Genomic DNA, 21988 nt, shown 5'->3' with positions numbered 1-21988 from the left:
GAAAGCTGTTAAATACAAAGATTTGGAAGATTAATAACTTGAAATGATAAAATATTTCCAAGCTCATGCAGCAAGTATTATTGATGTAACAGGTATGTTTATATTGTTGTTCCATTTGAAACATTTATATGAAAACCTCAAATTTCTTATTTTGTCACAAAGGCCACAGTTTTTTGTTAAGCCAGCCTATTTGATAACAAGTTATTTATGTAAGTATAATAGCCGTGTTTTATTGGTACTCAGTATTTTACTGAGTTAACATTTTATGCTGTGAAAAACAACAATTTATTACTTTTATTCATTTATTAATGATCCTAATTGTTCAAAGATCAAAAGTGTATAAGTTTAGAAAAAAAATTTCTCAATAAACCAACAAATAAAAAAACTTCTGTTTATCCTTAGCAATCTTTTGTTGTTGTTTCCCGTGTAAAATTTTACTGAGCTAAGTACTGAGTTACCAATAAAACTCGGCTTATATTAACTTAAGCTCATTATAAGTTTTAATTTGCCAAGTTTTTTTTTTATCTAGCAAAAAAAAAATTTAAGTATTTTAATAAGAAGAAAAATGTTTCACATACGCCACAGTGACCCATTTCTTTAATTAGATTGAACAAGTCCTACGAATGATTTAATATTTTTGGTGAAAGAGAATTGAGAATTCCTATAAAAATGTCCCTTTGTAAACTAGATCTACAGTCATTAAATAAAAGAATTTTGCAAAACTGAAGTGATCGACTCTACGTTTTCAAAATTTGGAAAAAATAGTTCCGTTGGACTTTACTCCAGAACATTTTTGCTATTGTGTTAAAGTTTTGTATAATGTAATTGAAAAATTACACATTTTTTGGATCGGAACACAGTTAGACAAGAAGGCTGATTTTTTCAGAGCATTTGAAACTTTTTTAAATCCTCGTTTTTGCTACTTTTATTTCTATTGAAATCCACAAATTTGAAAAACGCTTACTGATTGACAAAACATTTGGTTGCAAGGGAAGAGTCTTTCTGCTCGAGCATTTAATTTAAGTTTTTTTTGGCGTCATTTTAATTTTTTGTTGGTATTTCTCTGATTTCTGGTTTCAGGAAAGTTAAAAATTTGCTCTTTTTATTAAGGTTGTGGACCATTAAACTTCCTTGAAATATCGTTTAAAGTTACGGATCTTAAAATACCAGTTTTGTTTTAATGTTTAAACAATAAGATGGTTCGGGTAAGTCTACACAAAATAAGAAAATGATAGTATGAGAGGGGCTTATACATCCCCGATAAAGCTTGTGGAGCAATTTTCTGAAAAATTGACTAAAATGTATTAAAAACAACGACAACACTGTGCGAAAGTCAGATAGTATACAATTGCACAATGCACAACGAACCAATTAGTTTCATACTTCATCTCACAATATTTGCTACTCAAAACAAAACAAAACAAAACAAAACTTTCAACTCTCAACTTTTTTGTATGTGAAACTGTTGTTTTTTTTTTTTTTTGTATTGCTATTGGTAAAGTTTTCTATAGCTTTGCAATTAAAACGCTCTGTTGGAACAATAAATTGTTTGTTATACTCTAGGCAAAATATTATTTTTTGCGTTCCAAATAGCTATGTATGATTACTACTTGCAACAACCACCCATTCCAGTAACAAGCGATATTAATTTATTTCCTTATTCATAGTTGCATACTCCTATATTGTTTTGTTTGTTTAATATTAAAAAAAAATTTCAAAAGAAATACTGTACATCTGTTATGCAATATATAACATGTGATTCTCAATTTCCTTATTCACACTACAAAGTGTGAGTTCTACAAAGTATGCATATGGATTGAAATAATAATAATAAAAAAAAACAGCAAACAGAAGCATTTAAAGGACATTCTTTTTTCCATTTTGCATACGAACTATACTATTTGTGTTACAAATGTATTTTTAATGGGAAAATTAAAGCACAATATCTTTTTATTAAAGAGAGTTTTCACAACGATGCTGTATTTTTGTATGTGTTTTTTTTGTTTTATTTTCAATCATGTATTGCGAAATAATTTCATAAAAGTTAGAATATGTACCTACTGTATTCCTTAACATGTTCTTGAAAGTTCTCAAAATAACTTCTTCAAAAATGAAAAAAAAATATATGATACACATACACAAATATACCATTTTACACATAAATGTTCAAATTTTTTTTAAACAAAAGATTATGTTATCGAATTTTTGTTTCGAAAAGTTTTACCAAAAAACTATAACTTTGGTGTAGTTATGTAAAATATGAAAAACTTTGTTCATTTCTATTAGGTGAATATGAAAAAGTTTTTTCATCTCGCAGTTAGTTGAAACAGAAGTAGAATATTTCAGTTTTGTTTAGAAAAGTTAAAAAATGTAAGTCATCATCGTCTTATTGGTTTGAAATTGCAAAAAAAAAACATATGTTCAATAAACTTTGAAAAGGTAGAAATTCTTCTTATTATTAAGTCTTTCCAGGCACAATTTATTTCAAACTTTTCTTAAATGACAGTGTGGCATCTTCTTGTCTGTTTTTGGAACTACAAAATTTAACAAAGCATACTTTTTTAAATTTCAATTATTTTGGGACTTGTTGTTCTTGTAAGTATATAAGTATTTATATTTAGTATTAGTTTAGTATTAGTATTTTAAACCCATTATGTTTTACTTTTTAATATTCATGTTTCATTTATCCAGAAAAAAATTTAATAACAAATTTTAATAAGGGAAAAAAATGTTCCACATACTCCACAGTGACCCATTTCTTTAATTCGAGTCAACATGTCCTAGGCATGATTTAATAATTTTTAAGACAAAATATCTTGGAAATAAGAAAACCACTTATTGTTCATTGATGCCTTGAGCTGTTTTTCGTATAAAAACACTGTTAATTGCGTTTTTGTGGCTTTTTCTGCATAAGCGTTAAAATAACTCCTTAATTTTTGATAAAAATATTTGAAATGCATGAGTAAATTTTTAATCAACCTTGACAGTATAATGCATTCATGTTATGTATAAACATTAAATTATTTAATTTTGAAATTTTTCATATTGAAATACCATCTAACATTTTTCCGACGGAAAAAAGATAGTATGAATTTACCGTCGGATTTTTTTTTTAATGAAAAAAAAGCACTCATTCGAATTTTTTTTTAATGAAAAAAAAGCACTCATTCGAATTTTTTTATTTTTGAAGTACTTCTTATGGGACGGTGGGTATGAAAATTTGTTTTTTTGACAAGAATGTCAAAGAGATTATGACGCGATCGCCATCTCCGAGACAATTGGGCAGCAGGGCTGTCGTTTCACCTTTAGAGTTGGTAGTACTTTAGTATTTAAAAATGCAGTACGCCGCAGTACGGTAAAAAAAAACACACAAAATGTCTCAAGATGCATGTTTCATGTCGCAAGTTGCATGTGGAATGTGGCAAGTACCATGTGGCATGAAACATGGTGCAATTGCATGTGACATGTGGCAAGTAGCACGATTCATGTGGCATTCAGTATGCAAAATGTGGCAAGTTGTATGTGGCAAGTTGCGTTTGGCAAATAGCATGTGGCAAGTTGCATGTGGTAAGTTGCATGTGGCAAGATGCATGTGGCAAGTTGCAAGTTGCATGTGGCAAATTGCCACAAAAAAATGTAAATACTCATAAATAAAAGGAAAAGAAAACATAGACTAAAACTAAACCTGTATTGATATAAAGACCATCAATCGTAGATAAAATTTAATTTTTTTTTTCTAAAAAATTTGGGCCCGGAAATTGGTATGAAGAAATACCTAATAAAAATTAAAAATATCAAATGAAATTCATTTAATAAACTGAGTGAGAAGTATAACTTCAGTCGCGTGTACATGTGTACACACACTCTTTTTTCTTTGTAGTTCCAATAGACAATCAATAAGTTTCTACAAAATGGGATGAGCTCTATTTTCTTGAAGATCTGCTAATGAGTTTGTCAGTTAGTAATGTTTTTTTGTGATTTCTGAAGCGAGTCTCGTCTCTTCTCATACTAGTTTTCTAGAAAAGTATGATGTTATTTTTTTCTCTTACACCATGAAAACTTCCTGTATATGAATAAGCTCTAAGTTTTTGCTTTGATGGATGCACATTAGGGTGTGTCAAAAAAAAATCGAAATTCTTTTTTTTTTTTGATTTTGTACTCCGAAAAATCGATTGCTAAACACTTCTAGAATATACACACCAAATATGAGCTCCATTTTTACATCATTTTTATATTAATTGAGTTTTTAGCAAATTTTTTTTACACATTCTTGTAGGAAATTGAACGCTCTACAAAAAAGGCCCTCTACGCTTTTTTCGTTTATCTAACCGTTTCATAGATATTCGATGTCGAAAAATCGAGAAAATCTTAAAAATTCGTTTTTTGTTCTTAATTTTGTAAAAAAATTGAAAAATTATAATAATAAAACGCGTAAGACATATTCTTATAGAAAAGAAATTGCTGAACAAAAAAGTTCTTGTTAATTTTTTTCAATTATTTAACCATTATAAAGATATTCGAGATCAAAGTTAAAAAAAACAAAACATTTTTTGCTTTTCAATATTTTCCAATTCACTGAAAACTCATTATTATCAAATTTGCAAGATGTATTCTTATAGGGACTTATACGTTCTACAAAAAAGTTCTTAGCATCAAATTGATTGCTTTAACCGTTTAGAAGATATTCGATTTTCTTGACCCACCCTAATGCACATACCTACATAAAAAATTAATAAAAAATTAACATTTTTTTTTTCAATTTATTTGGTGAATATTAGTTGGGCTTTAGTATAATTTATTTTCAAAATATGCCTTTCTCTTTTGTAATAACCCGTTAGTAATTTAATATTTTTGACAGATTATTTTGTTTTTTTTTTTTAAGTATAAAAAAAAAAAATTATGAATACAAAATGTCAAAAGGGCTTATTAAAAGCTTTATTATAAAAAAAATCATTCAAATTTAATTAGTTGTTTGGAAGAAAGTTACAAATTAAGATACATCATTATCTAAAAGTTGGCCTTTTAAATAGAAATATGCATCTGGAAAATGTATTTAATCTGTATTTTGAAGTAAAACCTTCATTACGTTAAGGTATAAGGATTTTTTTTTATACAAGCAAAGCTATTTTTAAAACTATAACCTAATTTCGTTGATTCCTTATCCATGATTATTATTATTTGACTAAACTTTAATTACGATGATATTGGAACAAGGACACAAACGTAAAGGAAAAACTATATTTCAGACCAATAAACATCAGATTTTTGAAAAATCAGTTCTTCTTAAAAAATTCCCTTTAAATTTTAATCTATAAACTCAATTTTAAGTCGATTAAATTCAATGTCATTGTGTCATGTCATTCATCTTATATCTCCTAATCAGGACATCTTATGATAATATGTCAAGTTTATTTTTTGTTTCAATGTTTGTATTCAATTTGTGTTATTAAGAAGAAAATCTTTATAAGCTTTTCCTAAGTTAACAAAAAAAAAAGTTTTTAATTACAGCTTTGTCACTTTCATTTAAAAATCAATGAAATTATGTAACCTACTCAAAGTTAATCCTGCAGTAACTTAAATAAGAATTTTTAACTAAGCGGCATATTTATCAAGTGAACTACATAAGTTATAGGAATGGGTATAAGTTATAAGCCCCTACAAAATTAGGAGAAAATATTCATATATACTTCTTATATCCTCCTAATTTTATATACAACACTTGTACATATATATCTTTAAACATGTAGGTTGTAGTGTGTAGGTTTGTAAAAAAACTGAATATAAATTGCATATATGTATTTTGTTTCCCCTCTTTCGATAGGTCCTGCTTTGTTCCATAAAACATGTGGAGAAATGTAAAATGAAAATGGCGCCCAACGAACTTTTTCTCCTATGACGTCATTGATTCAATTCTTAACGAAACAATAAAATTGCATAAAAAATAAAATGTGTTTGTATTTAAAATCAATTCGTCATTTTTAAGTCTGAATGTATTCATTCTTTAAAACTACAACTATTTTCATTTTATTTGTTTTGATTTTTTCTTTTGTTTTACGACGAATGATGTAAAAAAAAACAAGGTATAAAGATTAACTTTATTTTTCATCTCATTGAAGGATTTCTCTTAACCTAGTAGGGACGATGCCCCTACAAATGTCGTCGTAGGTTGACGCCATTTTTAATAAATAAAAATCTTGCGCAATGCATAAAAAAAAGAGAGAAAAATAGAGAAATAAATGAGAGAGAATGGAAAAAAAGAACAAAATTTCGACATGAACTTTGAACTTTTCAATGGATGCATTGTTTCAAGTGTCAGCCATGTTTTTTTTCTCATTTTCAAAATTTAAAGAATCGATATAAACAAATATTACTTTGACAAGTCAGCCATATTGATTAAAATTTTGAATAGGTAGGTATATATTCATTTTTCTTAGAGGTCATAGAAAATGATATTGGTTACATAATTTTTTCACTTACCGTAAGCTGTAAGCCTCCCAGTCCTATCAGACAGTTTATAGTTGTTTGGATTTAACGACATTTTCTCCTCTGTAATTAAACAAACAGTATAATAAATTAAACAAAAATTATTATAAACTTCCCTCGTTAATGATTAAAAAAACAGGGATGTTATAATGATTAAAAGATAGAAATGAATGATTTAAATGAAACTCTTAAAAATGGAGGAAAGAAGTCCTAATAATCTCACCCAAAATCAATGTAACTAATATATAAAACGAGTCTCAAATGTTAAAATTATTAAATTCTGAAAATAAGCAGGGATGTTATACGATTTAAAAACGAAAATTAAAGAATAAATAATTAAGAAACCAGAATTTCTTTTATAATGTGCGTTATCAATTCTAAATTTTTAACTGATTAATAGTGTGTCTAATAGATAACTGAAAATATATAAATGTTAAATAAGGCTTGAAATAAATAAAAACTTGGTAAAATCTAGTATTATACATGAACATTGATAACCTTTTGACCTTTTGAAAAAAAGTAATAGTAACTACTTACTTATTACGTAAAGTTAATATAAGCGCACAGGGATGTTATAAATTACTTCAAGTAATTTTAATTCAACAGGGATGTTATATTTTTTTATATATTTATTTTTTAAATTGAAGGAAAAAAACGTCTTATCACAAGGAGAACCTACAACTGAATCGATGGAGTTTCTTTTCTTTAAATTTTCTAGTTGTCGTAAAAGTGTAGAAATATATACATTTATCAATATGTATGCAATCACTGCTTGTAGGTAGCTATGATATACATCCTGACCTACTTTCGTGCGCAAGGAAACCTGAAGGTTATGATCATGTCCTTTTTGTGTACAAAATTGAGTTATGTTCATTTTAAAAGAATTTTAAACTGCGCATTCGCAGTACCTTTTTTTTCTGTTTTTTTTTTTGTAGATAGACGAAAAAAAAAGGTAAAACGGAAAAAAAGGAAATAACCAAAGTGTTGCCAATTAATTTACGTAACACGTAAAACAAAATGGCGTCTTTTCGTTTTCTTTCAAAGAAAACCCACGTATTCCTCTCAAATAAATCAAAAAATTGGGATTAAGATTAAGGAAAAAAATTAAAAAATTAACAAATGAAAAATCTTACCAATAATCTTTCGGAGATCGTCGATGTATTGCTTTAAGAAAATCAGTTTGACTGATTTATATATGTATGTATGTGGGGCAAAAATTTGAATAAAATTCAAAATGTCTACCCTTCCTCTGTGGTGAAGAGTGGAAAGAGGGACTTTTCTTTTAATTAACAGAAAATTAAAAATCAATAAGCTTTCACACTATATAGATAAAATTATAAAATAGCGATTTTAAAGTCAACTACAACTAAGCACACAATTAAAAATGGCGAATGACGGTATATATAAAGGCAACAACTATAGATTTTTTTTTTTGATATTTCTCTGATGGAATGCGTGACCTTAATGTGAGAAGGAAGAATACAAAAGGAAAATTTATGTATCGATAACTTTTTTTTCTCTAACGATAACGATTTTTTTTTTGTTTTTTATTTGATTCTTTTGTTTTAAATTTCTCACTTTTGTTTTATATTTTCAATTAACAGCTCCAATGAAGGATTTGTATATGTGTAGCACACTTTTCTGTTTCTATTGTTTTTTGCTTTAATTTTTAAAACTCAAAATTTAAACACAACTTTAACACACTGTCTGGATGATAATGGTTATGCTTTAAAAAAAGGTATAGGTAAGCTTAACAACTTTTCTGTATCTCTTAGGACGGACCAGAACAGAAGCAGCTTCACTGTCTGACGACCTGCGGAGCTATGCAGGAGTAGATTTGCTGGAATGCTAGTCCAAGCATTTTTGGTGGAGGTTATATTCACTGCTGTTGGGGGCGGATGACACCCTCGTAAAAAGTGTCCTTAAAGCCATATTCTACATATACACATACCAACACACGCATACAACAAAAGAAAATGAAAAATGCAAAAAGAGGGTGATATAATATATCTAGGTAGACTTTTTTTTTTTGTGTATTTTGTTTTTGGGGATGAATGACGTCACGGATATGACATTAAAGCAGCACAAGCACACAGTCAGCCATGTTCCAAAAATAAGGATCCCCTGGAGAAAAAGGCGGAGCTTATAATTGGATTTTGTGTGTTGGTTATATGAAAAATGAATATGGATATAGATATTGTGGACAATTCTAATACGCAACACGCAAAAAGGACTCAAAAAGGACTCTCCAACAATAAAGGTTAATGCAATCATAGTTATGCTTAGACACAAAATGAAGTTTGTGTGAAGGGTAGTAGGTAAAAGAGTCTTTCGTATAGCCCCATTTTACGGTATCTTCAGATGCATGTATAAGTAAATACTATACCTAGAGTAGGTACCTACTACCTAATGCAATTCTTTCGCTCAAGTCTTGTGTTTACATGGGAAAAAAACACGACTTAATAAACATTTTTAAATAAACCACAATCTCAAATCTAGGAGGAAAAACGAAAGAAACACCAAAAAAGATAACAAAAAAAATAAAAAAACAAAGTTGAAAAAGAGTTGGGAAAATATACCAAAAAGAATTTACGTTCAAAAGTATCTCAAGAATGTCGTATAAGGGTATGGAATGTGTTCTCTTAGTCAGCAGAAAAAGTCTATGAATAGATATAATAGAAGAGGGACAGAAGGTGGTAGTTATTAGATACCTAATAATGTAAGTAGGATATTTTTTTTTTTTTGGTTCATTCTTGACTTGAAAAAAGGTATGACAGTCTAATGGATAATCAAACCAAAAAGAAGAAAAATCAAAAAAAAAAAAAAATTATTTGCCTTATCAGTTTTATATCTTGACATGTTTCTTGAAATTCTTCGTTTCACATGGTAGAAACGACGACTGACAACATGACAACTTGACTCTTTTTGGCATATCTTTTCGCACTCTCTTTCATAGTCGTTGTGTTACATTTGACAGCTGGTTAAAGGATAAAATTGATAAAATAAATGCATGTCATCGTTATTTTTTTTTGCTACATATCTACATTTATATACACAAAAATAAATTGTTCTGACACTATAACGAAGAAGCTCTAGCTATGCTGAATTGTATATTATTGTCTGTACATTTTTGTGTTTTGTCATCCATAAGGGAATAAAAGAATATACAATTTTTGATGTTCATAATAATGTCGGACATGTCCCTTGGCAAAGATTTTCTTTCTTTTTTTTTTTGTCAACATATGGTTTTATTAGAGAAAAACAGTCAAAAATTTGTTTGGCAGGCATGTTAAACTGTACAATGGACATTAAAAAATGAATAAATTTGGACTCGTAGGTATGTAGGATGTAGGTTTTTATTTTAAAAATTTTTAACGAATATTTGAAAAATTATTGAAAATTCAATTTAACAACAGAAACATTTCTAAATAATCTTGATGTGAAATACCGAATAGAATACCAATTATGAATTTTGCTTCAAAAAATATATAATAGAGGCTACTGTAGTCTGTAGCTTCTATTAAGCTTTATAGAAGCAAAGATTTAAATTTAAAATTATTCTTTTCTTAACATTTCATTAAGATTTGTTTTATTTTAATCCCTTATCAATTTTCCCTTCTCCTGAAAAAAATACTGTTTAAGCCAAGATAGACTAGTTTTTAGACCGGAGTTCTAATTTTGTAACTGTAAAAAAAAAAACTGTACAAAAAGTTAGGATTTAATTTGTGATACCCAAAGGCAAAATTATAAAACACAAATTATAAATATATCACTCATAAAATTTTTATTAAAGTCTTGTCTTTTCCTATTGCCCAAAACACAACATTTAAACTTCAATATTTAAATATTTCAAACAAGTCACAACATTATGTATTTTTCCATACACATTTTCTATAGGCTTCAATACTCAAACGAAAGAAAATTTTTTTTAGAATAATTTTTGTTTTGCAACTTATATATTTGATTTAAGTTAGTAAATTAAATTATTAAAGTATAAAAAAACAATATTACGAAAATATGAACGTTTCGAAATAATCACGTAAAGCTCAGTTAGATTCTATTCCTAGAAAAAAGTAGAGTTTCAAAAAAAAAAAAAAAAAAATGCCATGTCCTTTAACGCATTTTATCATTATTATAGAGAAATAATATTTTAGCTTAAAAACGAAAAATATTACTTAAATATTTATTTTGCAGTTTTGTGAACCATGATGATAATTTTTGGAATAGAATAAATAAATATCACAATTCAAATTTTGTGTTATTTGTTCCTTTAATGTGGTTAAAAATCAAAATTTAATCAGCTCCCGATTTCTTGAGATTGTTCTGGCTCTCAGAATTCCTTTTAAAGATAACTTAGGATTGAAAATTATCACTTAACCGATTAAGATAACATGCTTAGAATCAGTAACCGCCAAAAGCATAGGATTATTAGAAATTAATTAAATTACAATTTAAGTCTTTTTCATTAAACCCTATTGTTCTTTTTGTATATTACACAAAAAATCCACTTTTGTATTAGATATTTGGAATTTTTACGATGGAGACATTCGTTTACCCGTATTTTGTGAGGAACAGTGAGGATCTTCACCACCTGTCAATAACTTCCTTTTTCTATTCATTATTTTTCAATATTATTTTGTTTATTAAAAACACTCGCAAAAAACTATCAGATTATAAATGTTATAAACTTTTTTATTTACAAATTATTGTCAAAACAATCATCTGTTATCTGTCAACAATCAGTTAGCTTTCAAACATTTTACTCTCTCTCTCTCTATTGGCAAATTTAAAACATGTGAAGAAATACCAGGGTCAATTTAAAAGAAATAAAATGTAATATAGTACAATTGTATTACATGGGGAACTGTTGATCTTGTTCTTTCCTAACCTTAGCAGCAATCAAAACAAAATAAAATAGTACATACATAACTTTGTCGTACATATTTGCTTGTATTGTAACATTTTAATAATTACTGTTTTATTTGAGAGTCCACCTACTTACTACAGGATGGGTCAGATACTATTTTTTTTATAATTTTTTTTTATAATTTCTTAAACTAGAAATTAATTTCTTATTTATTGTCTTCTTAATATAATTCAAACACAACAATTTAACCTTATTTTTCTATTATTATTTGATTTAAGCACTTATCTACTTTGTTCAACGACTGCTGAAAAATAGAATAAAGTTCTATCCAAAATTAAATTTTTTATGATATTTTAGTCATAAAAACCTATAATTATCTTAAAACTTAAAAAATTCCCTTCTCATTTAGATAATTTACTCTGATAATGCCAATTAATAGGTACTTTTTGCGTGCTTATATAACATATACTTAAGCTAAATAGATGCGAGGCTAAAATTTGGTACTTACATCATTCATGTCTATTGTTTAGTTTAGTATGATAAAGCTGATGTAGGTTCAGGGTTGGCAATTTTTAAAAAAATTTTAAATTAAAGTTTTTTTTATTCTTAAATGATTATGATATAAATGATTCTTAAAATTCAATATTTTAGAAAAAGAAAACAATTTAAAAAATATTTATTTTCACAAGGAAAGTAAAATGATGAACACCTATGAAATACATAAATAGAAGTGGGTTGAAAAATTAAAAACAAACTTTTAAAATTGAAAATAAAAAAAAATATAAAATACTAAACATTAAAATATGAAAGATGAAAAATTCCTCCCCCACACAATAATATAAAACGAACATAAAATTAAAGTTAAATCCTAGAGAATGTTGGGGTTTTTTTTGTATTTATTTCTAATTAAAATGCCTTTTTTAACATCAAAGATAACAAAAAGCGTACATATTGCTGCCAAACATTTCATAGAAAACAGTATATTCGGTGGAAGCATAACGTATGTATGTATTTCTTGTGGTATAAAAGGAATGTTCTTTGAGGTTTAGAACTTCCTTATTTAAGACCAATAAAACTTATGTGCCTATCCTTAAAAGATCTCAGATAGTTGTTAAGAAATTTATCAAATTAAATATTACATTCATTATTATTTTTCAACACGCATGTTGTTCATAAAACATATGTGTTTGTAAACTTAACATCAATGTGAAATAAAATTAACTCAAAACCACTTTTACCCGTTGTTTCAATTCATTTGAACAAAATTTAGAAACCTCAATAATTTATTAACCCACACGAGAAGAAGTTAAATTGCCTCTCAACTTATTTTCTTGGTTTTGTAAAATTTAAACATTAATCAAAACTGATTTAGAAAAACTAATTTTAAATTTAGTTTAAAATTTAATTTTAAATACCTTGAATATCGGACTGCGACAAGCTTTCTACTATGCACTTCTCGAATGAATACTCGGAATAACAGAACATTTTCTTAGTAGGTACTTTTATAAAGAAATTAGTCGATACCTTTCAATGATATAAAATAATGAGCTGTTAGTTTTGCTTTTTATTTGTATTTATTTATTTTTTTTTGAATAGGATTAATGACTATTTGATCTTTCTGTAAATAAAGCAAAATGTATAATATTTGGGCAAGAAAACTTGGATAACATGTTGATACTAACGTATAAGGCCATAGAAAAGAACAATTGTCACATAATGATGCTGATTTTAATAACTATTATAATAGCTTATTTCAGTGTTTATTTACCAATTTACTTAGAGAAATATCATGTGTTATTGAGCTACAAAGTTCAACATTGAACGACCTGTTTTTTTTCGAATGTTTTCGATGATTGGTCTCAACTGGGACCACAATTCTTTACACTTTATTACATATTTAACGATTCACGATAACACATCGCTTATTTACTTGATTATGACCATAACTCAAAAACTGCGAGTTTTGAGGTATTAATGCAAAAGTTATTCGAATAAAGTAATCTTTAATCCTGCAAAAAGTCACTTCTTAACTTTCAAAAGAAAGAAACTAACTTATTACATACAAAAATAGATCGAAACTGAATTTAAAACTCGTTTTCTGAAAAACCAGTTTTTTTTTTTTTGTTATGTTATGAGTTTTCAAGTTAAATGAGCGACATGTCCTTGATCTTATACTCTATCGCAGTTGCTTGTATCCCCATTCCCCTAGTAGATTGGGAAAAGGTAACTCTCTCTCCACTGATAAGACTCTTGGTCACCGCTAGCTTGGAGATGAGAATCGTGGGTCATTAAGAGATGACTTATGTCTGATTTCTTTTTTCAGAACTCAGAAGGTATTTCGTCTAAACCAATAGCTTTTCCTTAGTTTCTCACCGCCCGCCCGCCTCAAACTATAACTTCGTTGACTGTATGGTCGGGTACTTCTTCTAAATTAAGTTCGGCTGTAGGAAAGTATATCTTGGAGAAAGGGAAACTCCTCATTTAAAAGCCCGTCATAATACTGTCGCCACCTGTGAAGAATTTTGTCGTTATCCAAAAGTATGAGGCCTTGAGCATCATTAATAAATTTTGGTTTGGCTGCACTCTAGTTCATTTTGGTATGTCGCAGTTCCTGGAAAGGAAAATTTAAAGAATTTGTAAAACACCTCCTTGATAGAGACTTCAGTTTCATTGGTAGGAGTCTGAACACATATGTTTAGCAAGTCAAGCTCGGTTGGAGAAGACCAGAACAAGAAGATAAAATAATCACAATTGATGCTCTCTGCTACTTTTGTTGACGGGGGTCGGTATAACCAAATTGATTCCAGCCAGTGTTCTACTCCACTCAAACAAAAAGATCAACCAAGTTGAAACGGCTTATTTCACTGTGGTTCTGAATCAAAAATTATTTAAAGGTATGGAGTTTTCAAATTCTGATTGTGCCAACTTAAAGGCTTTCTTTTTCAAATACATATTTGACTTATGCAAGTTAATCTGAAAATGTCGTTGATTTCGATTTTAATATACAAAAACTAATATAGCTACGTTAAAGTTTAAAAATGCTAACAAGGTCTAAAATTTTGCTAAACTTGAAGCAAACTGTCAAGTTGGTGAACTTGAGAGTTGTATTCAACTCGAGAGTTAAAACAGAAGTTGAAAATTTTTTTTTTTTTTTTTTTTCAAAATTTTTACTCAACTCTCGAGCTTATAAGTCAAAAGTTGACCAAGTTTGCGATATTTGCGACAGAAAACACAAAACTGTCAGTTTCAAACCTGAAAAATAATCATGTTTGTCATTTAATTGTAGTTTTAAATAGGTCTGTTTAATAAAACTTAACAGAACAGAATAGATCATAACACCAAAAAATGCGTGAAAATTGTCAGAATAAAAAAGATCAGAGAAGTAGGTTTATTAATAGGGTTGCCTGTTGTCAATTTCGAAACTTAAAACTGAAAAAACATTGTTTGTTAAGATTTTTTTTTTATTCAAATAAATTATTATTAATTAGCATTATTTGTTCACATTTTTTAAATTTTTCCTTCATATTTAGAAAATTCTAAAAGAAATTCTCAGTCTGCTCTACCTTAAAAGTAGGTACAAAAAACTTGAACTTAATTGTTCTGGACAACTTTATGGAACACAAAAATGAATAATTTATAGAACAGTTTGGGGAAAGGTTTTCATTCAAGATGTCAAATTTGTTTACAGAATAATTATTTTAAATTGGTATTTAACATGTATTTTTTGATAATTTTGGTGGAAAATTAATTTTAAACAAATTATTTTTTTTTTTTTTTTGAAAAGTAAAAGCCATTGGAGCAGTAATTATAATGTTTTATAAAAAAAACATTGTCGAAAAATGTAGATTTACATTATAATCATTCATAGGTGTCTGAAATTTAAAAATGTATGCTCATAAATTTCTACTAATTCAAAAATTAGTAACACGGTCGGCAAAAAACAAAAAAAAAGTCGGGAGCAAGAACTCTGTAAGGTGATTTTAATAAACTTGAGTGTGCTGAATTCAAAACAGTTTACAGATTTTTTCCATCACGTCTAGTTTTTGAGCTCTGCTCATCACACTTTTAGCTAGAAAGTCCTAAAAACTAATTTGAAATGATATGTTTTTTTACATTTCATCTAAAAATATTATTTTTCCGTAATATTTTGCTATTTTTTCATCCGAATCAGTAGTCGAAAACAGGAATTTACTTCAAATCTGCTTCAAAAACCATAAGTTACCTTAACCACCAAGATTTTGAGATACCATATATTTCTATACCAAATATTTTTTAACGATGGTGAAATTGAACGCCAAAAGTACCAAAAAAACGAGTTTTTGACCTGTGAATATTCAAATATTTCGAAAACTTGACGTGCCAGTGAAATTTTGACTTCGGATTCGGAATCAGCACACAAAATTCCTTTAGAAAAGTATGGTGTGGTTCATGCTCCATTTTCGTTGCCGACCAGTGTAATTAAATAAGTATTGATAATGGAAATAAAATTTGGATATTTTCCATTTGAAAAATGTTAAATGTTCTGTAGGTAGTTAAGACATTTTATTCATTTTTTTTAATTCCCTATTTTCCCATTAATAATTATTAACAGTTATAACTGTTTTTTTTTGTTTTTAACCACAATCAATGCAAAATCCAAAGTTTTCTTGCGCAACTTCCACTTTTATCGGAAGTTGACCAACTCTAGAGTTGAAAATCTAAAAATAGAAATGTCAACTTTCAGTTGAAAAGTTGAGAATAAAAACCCCCAAGTAATGTTCAAATTCGAGTGAATAAAATGGCCTTTAGTCACTTTTTTCCGTTAAATTTTATTTTTGTATTTGTATTTATTTGTTTGAATTAAAATTACATGATACTACAAGATAAAATCTTATGATAAAGTCTCTAAAATTTTTTTAACAAAATGCAGAAATTTACAATGAAAAATCAAACTGTCAAAAAGGCTTCATATTCTAAATATAGCCATGCACATTTTCTTTCACCGATAACAAAACTTCTTCAAGGTCGATTAGGATAGGGGATTTTTATTTGTTGAACAAAAATATTCTTCTATAAATGTTTATATTCATGAATAAAACAAAAAATCAAAAAATAATGAATTGGTTCTCAGTCTTGTTATCTAATAAATTTATCGATTTTTTCGACATTGCGACCAAAGAGATTTACGTAAAATCCTTATCGTATGAAACTGATTTTCTGACAGGTGGTCGACTGTGCTTCGGATAAAATAATTTAACTTGATATATCGTTTATTTGTTTGCAACATATTGTTATCCGAAATATAATAAATTGAAGCCCATTTATGACATACGCTCATTGAAAACTTCATTTTAACAAAAAAGAAAACAATAGTATCAAAGTGTTTTCTTTGTAATAATTGATGATTCTAGTCGTCTCGATTGCAGACAAAAAAGAAGACGTAGTTAAAAATTGACTTATTAACTCATAAATGGTAATATTTTATTTTAGTTCATAAAGGTTCTTGGATCGTGAAAGAATAAAAATCGTATTCGATATAGTGAAAGTGTTTATGCCTAGAAAAAAAAAAAAAACTATAAAAACTATAATTATTAAAAGACAATTTGTAAATGTTAAAAGTGCTGAAGTTCAAAAAAAATATATTAAAAGTTCTTGTTAGTTGGAAAAATAAAAACTGAGGTATAACTTTCGGGTGTGTAAAAGTTGAAATCATTGTGTAATTTTCGTAATTTTCTTCAAAGTCTCGTGCGAAGTGTTTAAATAGAACGCTGGCTCTTCAAAAAGTTCATCTTTGTTAGAGTGTCTTATTAAAAACGTAGACTGAGTTTTAGCAGCCTCCTAGCCTTTGTTAAGGATTTCGTTTGTGCGTCGGATAACTCAAAGTGCATTGTTCAAGAAAAAACGAATTACTTCAGAATTAAGGCCTTCAAGCCATCCTTCATCCGTGAAAAAAAAACCTGTTAATAAATTAAAAATTAAACAACTCTTTTCTTAAGATGGAAGAAATACTAGTTTTATATTACCTAAATTAGTCTTTTAAAATTCTGTCCCTGGAATTTGGTTTTTAGTTCAAATAGGTATGCGTCTGGAAACAGATGTGTTTGGCAAGAATTCGGAGTTCTGCAACTATTCAATCATGAAGAGGGTCCGATCTTATAGCCAGCTTTTTTATATGGCTTATGTTATGTTTTATAACTAATTCACAGCTAAATTGTAGGTAGTGCAATAAATCCTCGGGCTTATAGACTTAAAATTTTTAGAAAAACAGCTTTTTTAAAGCAGTTATTCCTGGAAAATACTTTCCAACTAATAACAATTGTTAGGTATTACTCATAATATTTTCTATTTCTGTTCTTCTAAGAACTAAAAATAAATTAATATTATTTCTGAAATTGGTTTGTGTTGCCAGTTTACTTTTAATTATATGTATAATTATCTGTGTACATATTTATTTAAAAGCTGTGCTTCCATTTAAAATGTTATAAAAGTTATATTTCTGGTTGTACTCTATTTTATGAAATGTCTATAAAAGATGAAAATATTTATTTTATTTGCTTACGATATCAGATTTTTTGAAGCAATTAATTAGAAATAATATTAAATAAAATACACGACTTAGTCGCACCAACTTGCTCTAATGGTAAAAGTAACTTGGAATGACTAAATAAAAATAAAACTTGTTTTTAAAATTACAAAAACATCCTTTTAAGTATTTTTGACATATAATCAATTAATCATAGTATGCTATTTAGTTTTTTACATAACAAGGAATTTTAAGAAAAATATCAAAATCTTCGTTTGTTAGAAAATATATATATTTTTAATAAATTAAAAATTTGGTATGCCATTAAAAAGGAAATATTACTCCTCTATAGTTTTTGTTCTTAATTTTGTATCAAATTAAAGCTAAGTTGCTTTAACCGTTTAGAAGATATTCGCATCAAAGTCGCAATGCATAGGGACGATAAGAAAACTATTGAAATCAGTGGGTATTGGTTTGGATGCGAATATCTTCTAAACGGTTAAAGCAACCAATTTGAGGCCAAGGACTTTTTTGTAGAAAATTTAAGCCCCTACAATAATCCATCTTACTAATTTAATAATAATGACTTTTCAGTGAATTATTTTTCAATTTGTTACAAAATTCAATTAATAAAAAAAATATTTTTTTTTTACTAGAAGCTTAATGTAAAAATGGAAAATTGAAAATCGGAGGAGTTTCCCATTAAGATAAAGAGCTCATATTTGGTGAGTATATTCTAGAGGTGTCTAGCAATCGAGTTTTCGAGGTACCAAATCAAAAAAACGAATTTCCATTTTTTTGACCCACCCTAATGTATGAACACAAGAAAAAAAAATCTTTTTTTTTCAGGGTGCTAACGTATGAGATACAAAATGTTTTGATTAATTAATTTTTCCCAATAATGTTTCTGTAAAAGAATATGAAAATTATAAATAAAAGAAGCATAATGCATAATACTAGTTCAAATTCAAAGTAGTGGTTTTTAGGAATTTCACAAGGAATGCATTTAAGCATTTCTATTTCATTAGCATACAATTATTTCGTTTAAAAATATTATTTTAAGCATTTCCTACCATTAAAAAAAATTATAAAAAAAATTTGTTTGCAACAGCAGGCTCATCTAACGATTATGTGTCATTTTATTCACTGTTGCAAACTCTTCAGTTGACGAACTTTAGAGTTGAGTTTCATATCAAGTATATTTTCTCAACTCTCGAGTTTATAAAACAAAAGTTTGGCCAACTTTTAGTTTAAAAAATATTGGTAGGATATTTGTAGCAGCTAATATAAGTATTGTCAGTTTCAATGCCTTTTAAATCAAAGTTATTTTTATATTTTTTTCAATTTTTGTGTTCAAAATCTGAAATTTGTGTTTACAAAAGCTGTGTTCTTTTTTGTGAATTCATCTACTGCTTAGTGCCTTAAGCTGCTTTGAACTACATTTTTAATAGAGTACCTAATAGTAGTGGAAATCAAATTTTAGTACTAAACTAACTAATCTAAAATCGGTTTTTGCTTGGAATTTTGTTTGCTTTTCATTTGAATTTTAAACAAATCATTTTTGCAAAAGTGCATTTGTGCCGCTTGAAATAAAAACTTTGAGGTCGGTGGAACTTGAAAACGGCGTTAAATGTATTTTCTTGATTAATTATACATAATTACTGTCTGTGGTTGGGAACTAGTATTGAGATGTTTAATTTTAAGAGCAAAAATGAGGGATGTTCACCAGGAAATTTTTTTTTTTAACTTCTAAAAGTCATAAAAGCGTTTTAATGCCCATTTTTCTTATAAATATTTTCTCGAAACATTACAAAAATTAAATAAAATATGAAATTTTGTTTGCCCAGCTCTTTTTTCGGAAGTTAAGAAAACTTCAAGTTAACCAAAGTGAATTATTGACTTTAAATGATTGAAAAGAAATTCGGTATTTGAAAATAAGAAAATTCTTAAGTTATGTTCAACTCTCACTGCAAAAATATATCGAAATCCTTTTTACTATATTAATTTTTTAGTTTTAATTTCAATTAAACAATTTCTAACAATTTTCTATACATTTGACATAATTTGTGAAATTATTTCATTTGGTTTCAAGTGAAAGCATTTTTTATCATTTTTTTTTACAGGAAACTCTTAAACATTGTAAACAATTTTTACCATTAGAGCAAGTACGTGCGAACCCCTGGTTTATTTAATTTTATTAAAAATTATTTCGTTTTAAAATTATTTCTGTGTATCTTTGTCCATTTCTATTTAGTATACTAGTAAAAAATTTAGTACACCAATATTAAATTTTTGTCGGCTGTTATTGTCCTAAAAAATAGGTTTTGATTAAAAAATTCTTTCGTTGATGAAATCATCCAACAAATAGAAGGAGGCTTTTCGATAACTCCTATTGATATTGGTGCAACATACTAATCAAATGAGCACAATCAGCAAGGATTCTATTCGTATAGAACTTCGGACAAAGGGGTTTTGTATAAAGTTTTAAAAATACATCAAACGTCTTTTCCATACCCTCAAACCTCGTTTTATCCAGTTTATTAAAAATAAACTCCTCTAAATAATCTTTCACCTGAAAAAAAAAGGAAAATTCCAAACTTTGCTTTTTGATTTTCTAGAAAAAATTCTTAAAGTGTTTAAATCCCTTTTAAATTGCCGTCACTCCTCAACAGTTCAGTTCTTCAAACACAAGCAAGAAGTATTGTTTGTTTGTTTATTTTTCCACCCACACCTATTCCCACCACTCAAACCAAAAATAAAATTTAAATAAACATGCGAAAGCATCGATAAAAGAGGATTCAATATCTGAACCACCAATCCAACATGAATCCTTTATTTATTTTTTATATATATTTTTTGTATACTTTTGTGCTGCAAATTATTCAGTTTTATTTGTTAGATTAATCACAACACGCTCGAATGTTGTCTGTTTACATTTTGCATTCACATCCGTTAATCTAATATTTTATTTCGCCCGCATATATCCTGTGTAATCCTGTGCCACCTATCATGGCAAAGCTAAATGATCACTTCTATCGGAAAACTCGACATACGCGTTATCCTTTACCATACCACCCCCAAATCACCGCACCATCCACAATCGACAATCATCCAGCAGCCAGGTCTCTAAAGAGTTTTGTATAGGTAAGGTGTACTCTTCTTACCACCTACACACTCAATTTTAGAACATTGCTGCTATGTTAATATTTAAATAAAAGCTAGTTTTGCAATTTCTGGTTAACAGTGATTAATTGAAAATTATAAATTACACATTTTCCAATGCAATACTCCATACTCGTCCTCTCTCTTTCAGTACACAGAATATCCTTTGTTATATCAATTTTGCAGTAGAGGTTCCTTTATTTGTGGGTGGCTAGGATGCCGAATTGAAGGATGGTATTGGTAAGAGTGTTGTTGTTGCCGGAATCGAAATCAGAATCAGAATATCAAAAGCATCGTCCTTTGCTTCGTTATCCTCTTTCGTTTAAAACATTAATTGGGACGGCTCAGCGCGGCTTGGCTTGGTTTGGCATGGTTTGGCGCTGCTGTATTCTGATGGTCTATAATATATAGGTATAAACGCAATTTGGAGGGAAAAATTAAATCATTGATCAACATGAAAATAATGAACTGATACTGTTGTTGATGTTTTGAGGGCGATACTAAAATTTTGTTTTCAGTTCGGAGCACATTGTTGTGCATGTTGTCAAGAGTTATTTAACCAGAAGGGATTTAATCGGATTATGACGCATTTGAGATTATTGTTTGGTATTTAAGCCTTGTACGATTTATTTTCCTTTACCTCTATACCACCTCTATATTATACCACCTACACTATAAACATGTGCTGTATCCACATGATGGTGGTGGCGTCGCGGCAGCAGGAGTATTGATTTTGGTTAGCGCACCTATATTATATCCCTCTTGTCCCCTATATAGTCCTTTACTATCCTTTTTTTGTTTGTTTTTTTTTTTTTTATTTGAAGTGTCCTTGCTGCCTCACCATCAACCCATCTAAAAAAAGAGGAAATTCGGAATTTCCTCAGCATCGCACGCCCTTAGTAGCATTAAAGGCCATTTTATACACATGACACTTATACATTTTCATGTACCACCCACTATTTACATATTTACAG

The 21988-nt window shown here is 28.2% G+C and overlaps 1 protein-coding gene across 4 annotated transcripts in view; it reads right to left on the bottom strand.

Moving 5' to 3' along the window:
* LOC129909217 (glutamate decarboxylase) overlaps positions 1-11153 on the bottom strand; it is a 46706-nt gene extending 35553 nt beyond the window's left edge. The window contains exons 1-2 of one of the 4 annotated variants that reach the window (XM_055986251.1): positions 11039-11153; positions 6478-6546 (exon numbers count right to left, since the gene is read on the bottom strand). In XM_055986251.1, coding sequence (XP_055842226.1) covers positions 6478-6546; positions 11039-11102 — 133 coding nt within the window. In that variant the 5' untranslated portion in view covers positions 11103-11153. Of the gene's footprint in view, positions 1-6477; positions 6547-7020; positions 7168-7616; positions 8039-8061; positions 8339-11038 lie in introns of those variants that run through there. The other 3 variants (XM_055986252.1, XM_055986253.1, XM_055986254.1) reach the window with 3 other exon arrangements.
* Between the last annotated feature and the right edge of the window lie 10835 nt (positions 11154-21988).

This window comes from Episyrphus balteatus, chromosome 2 (assembly GCF_945859705.1).
Source record: "Episyrphus balteatus chromosome 2, idEpiBalt1.1, whole genome shotgun sequence".
NCBI classification, from domain to species: domain Eukaryota; kingdom Metazoa; phylum Arthropoda; class Insecta; order Diptera; family Syrphidae; genus Episyrphus; species Episyrphus balteatus.
The sequence above is the reverse complement of the archived record's forward strand: the minus strand, read 5'-3'. Positions and strand labels throughout refer to the sequence as shown.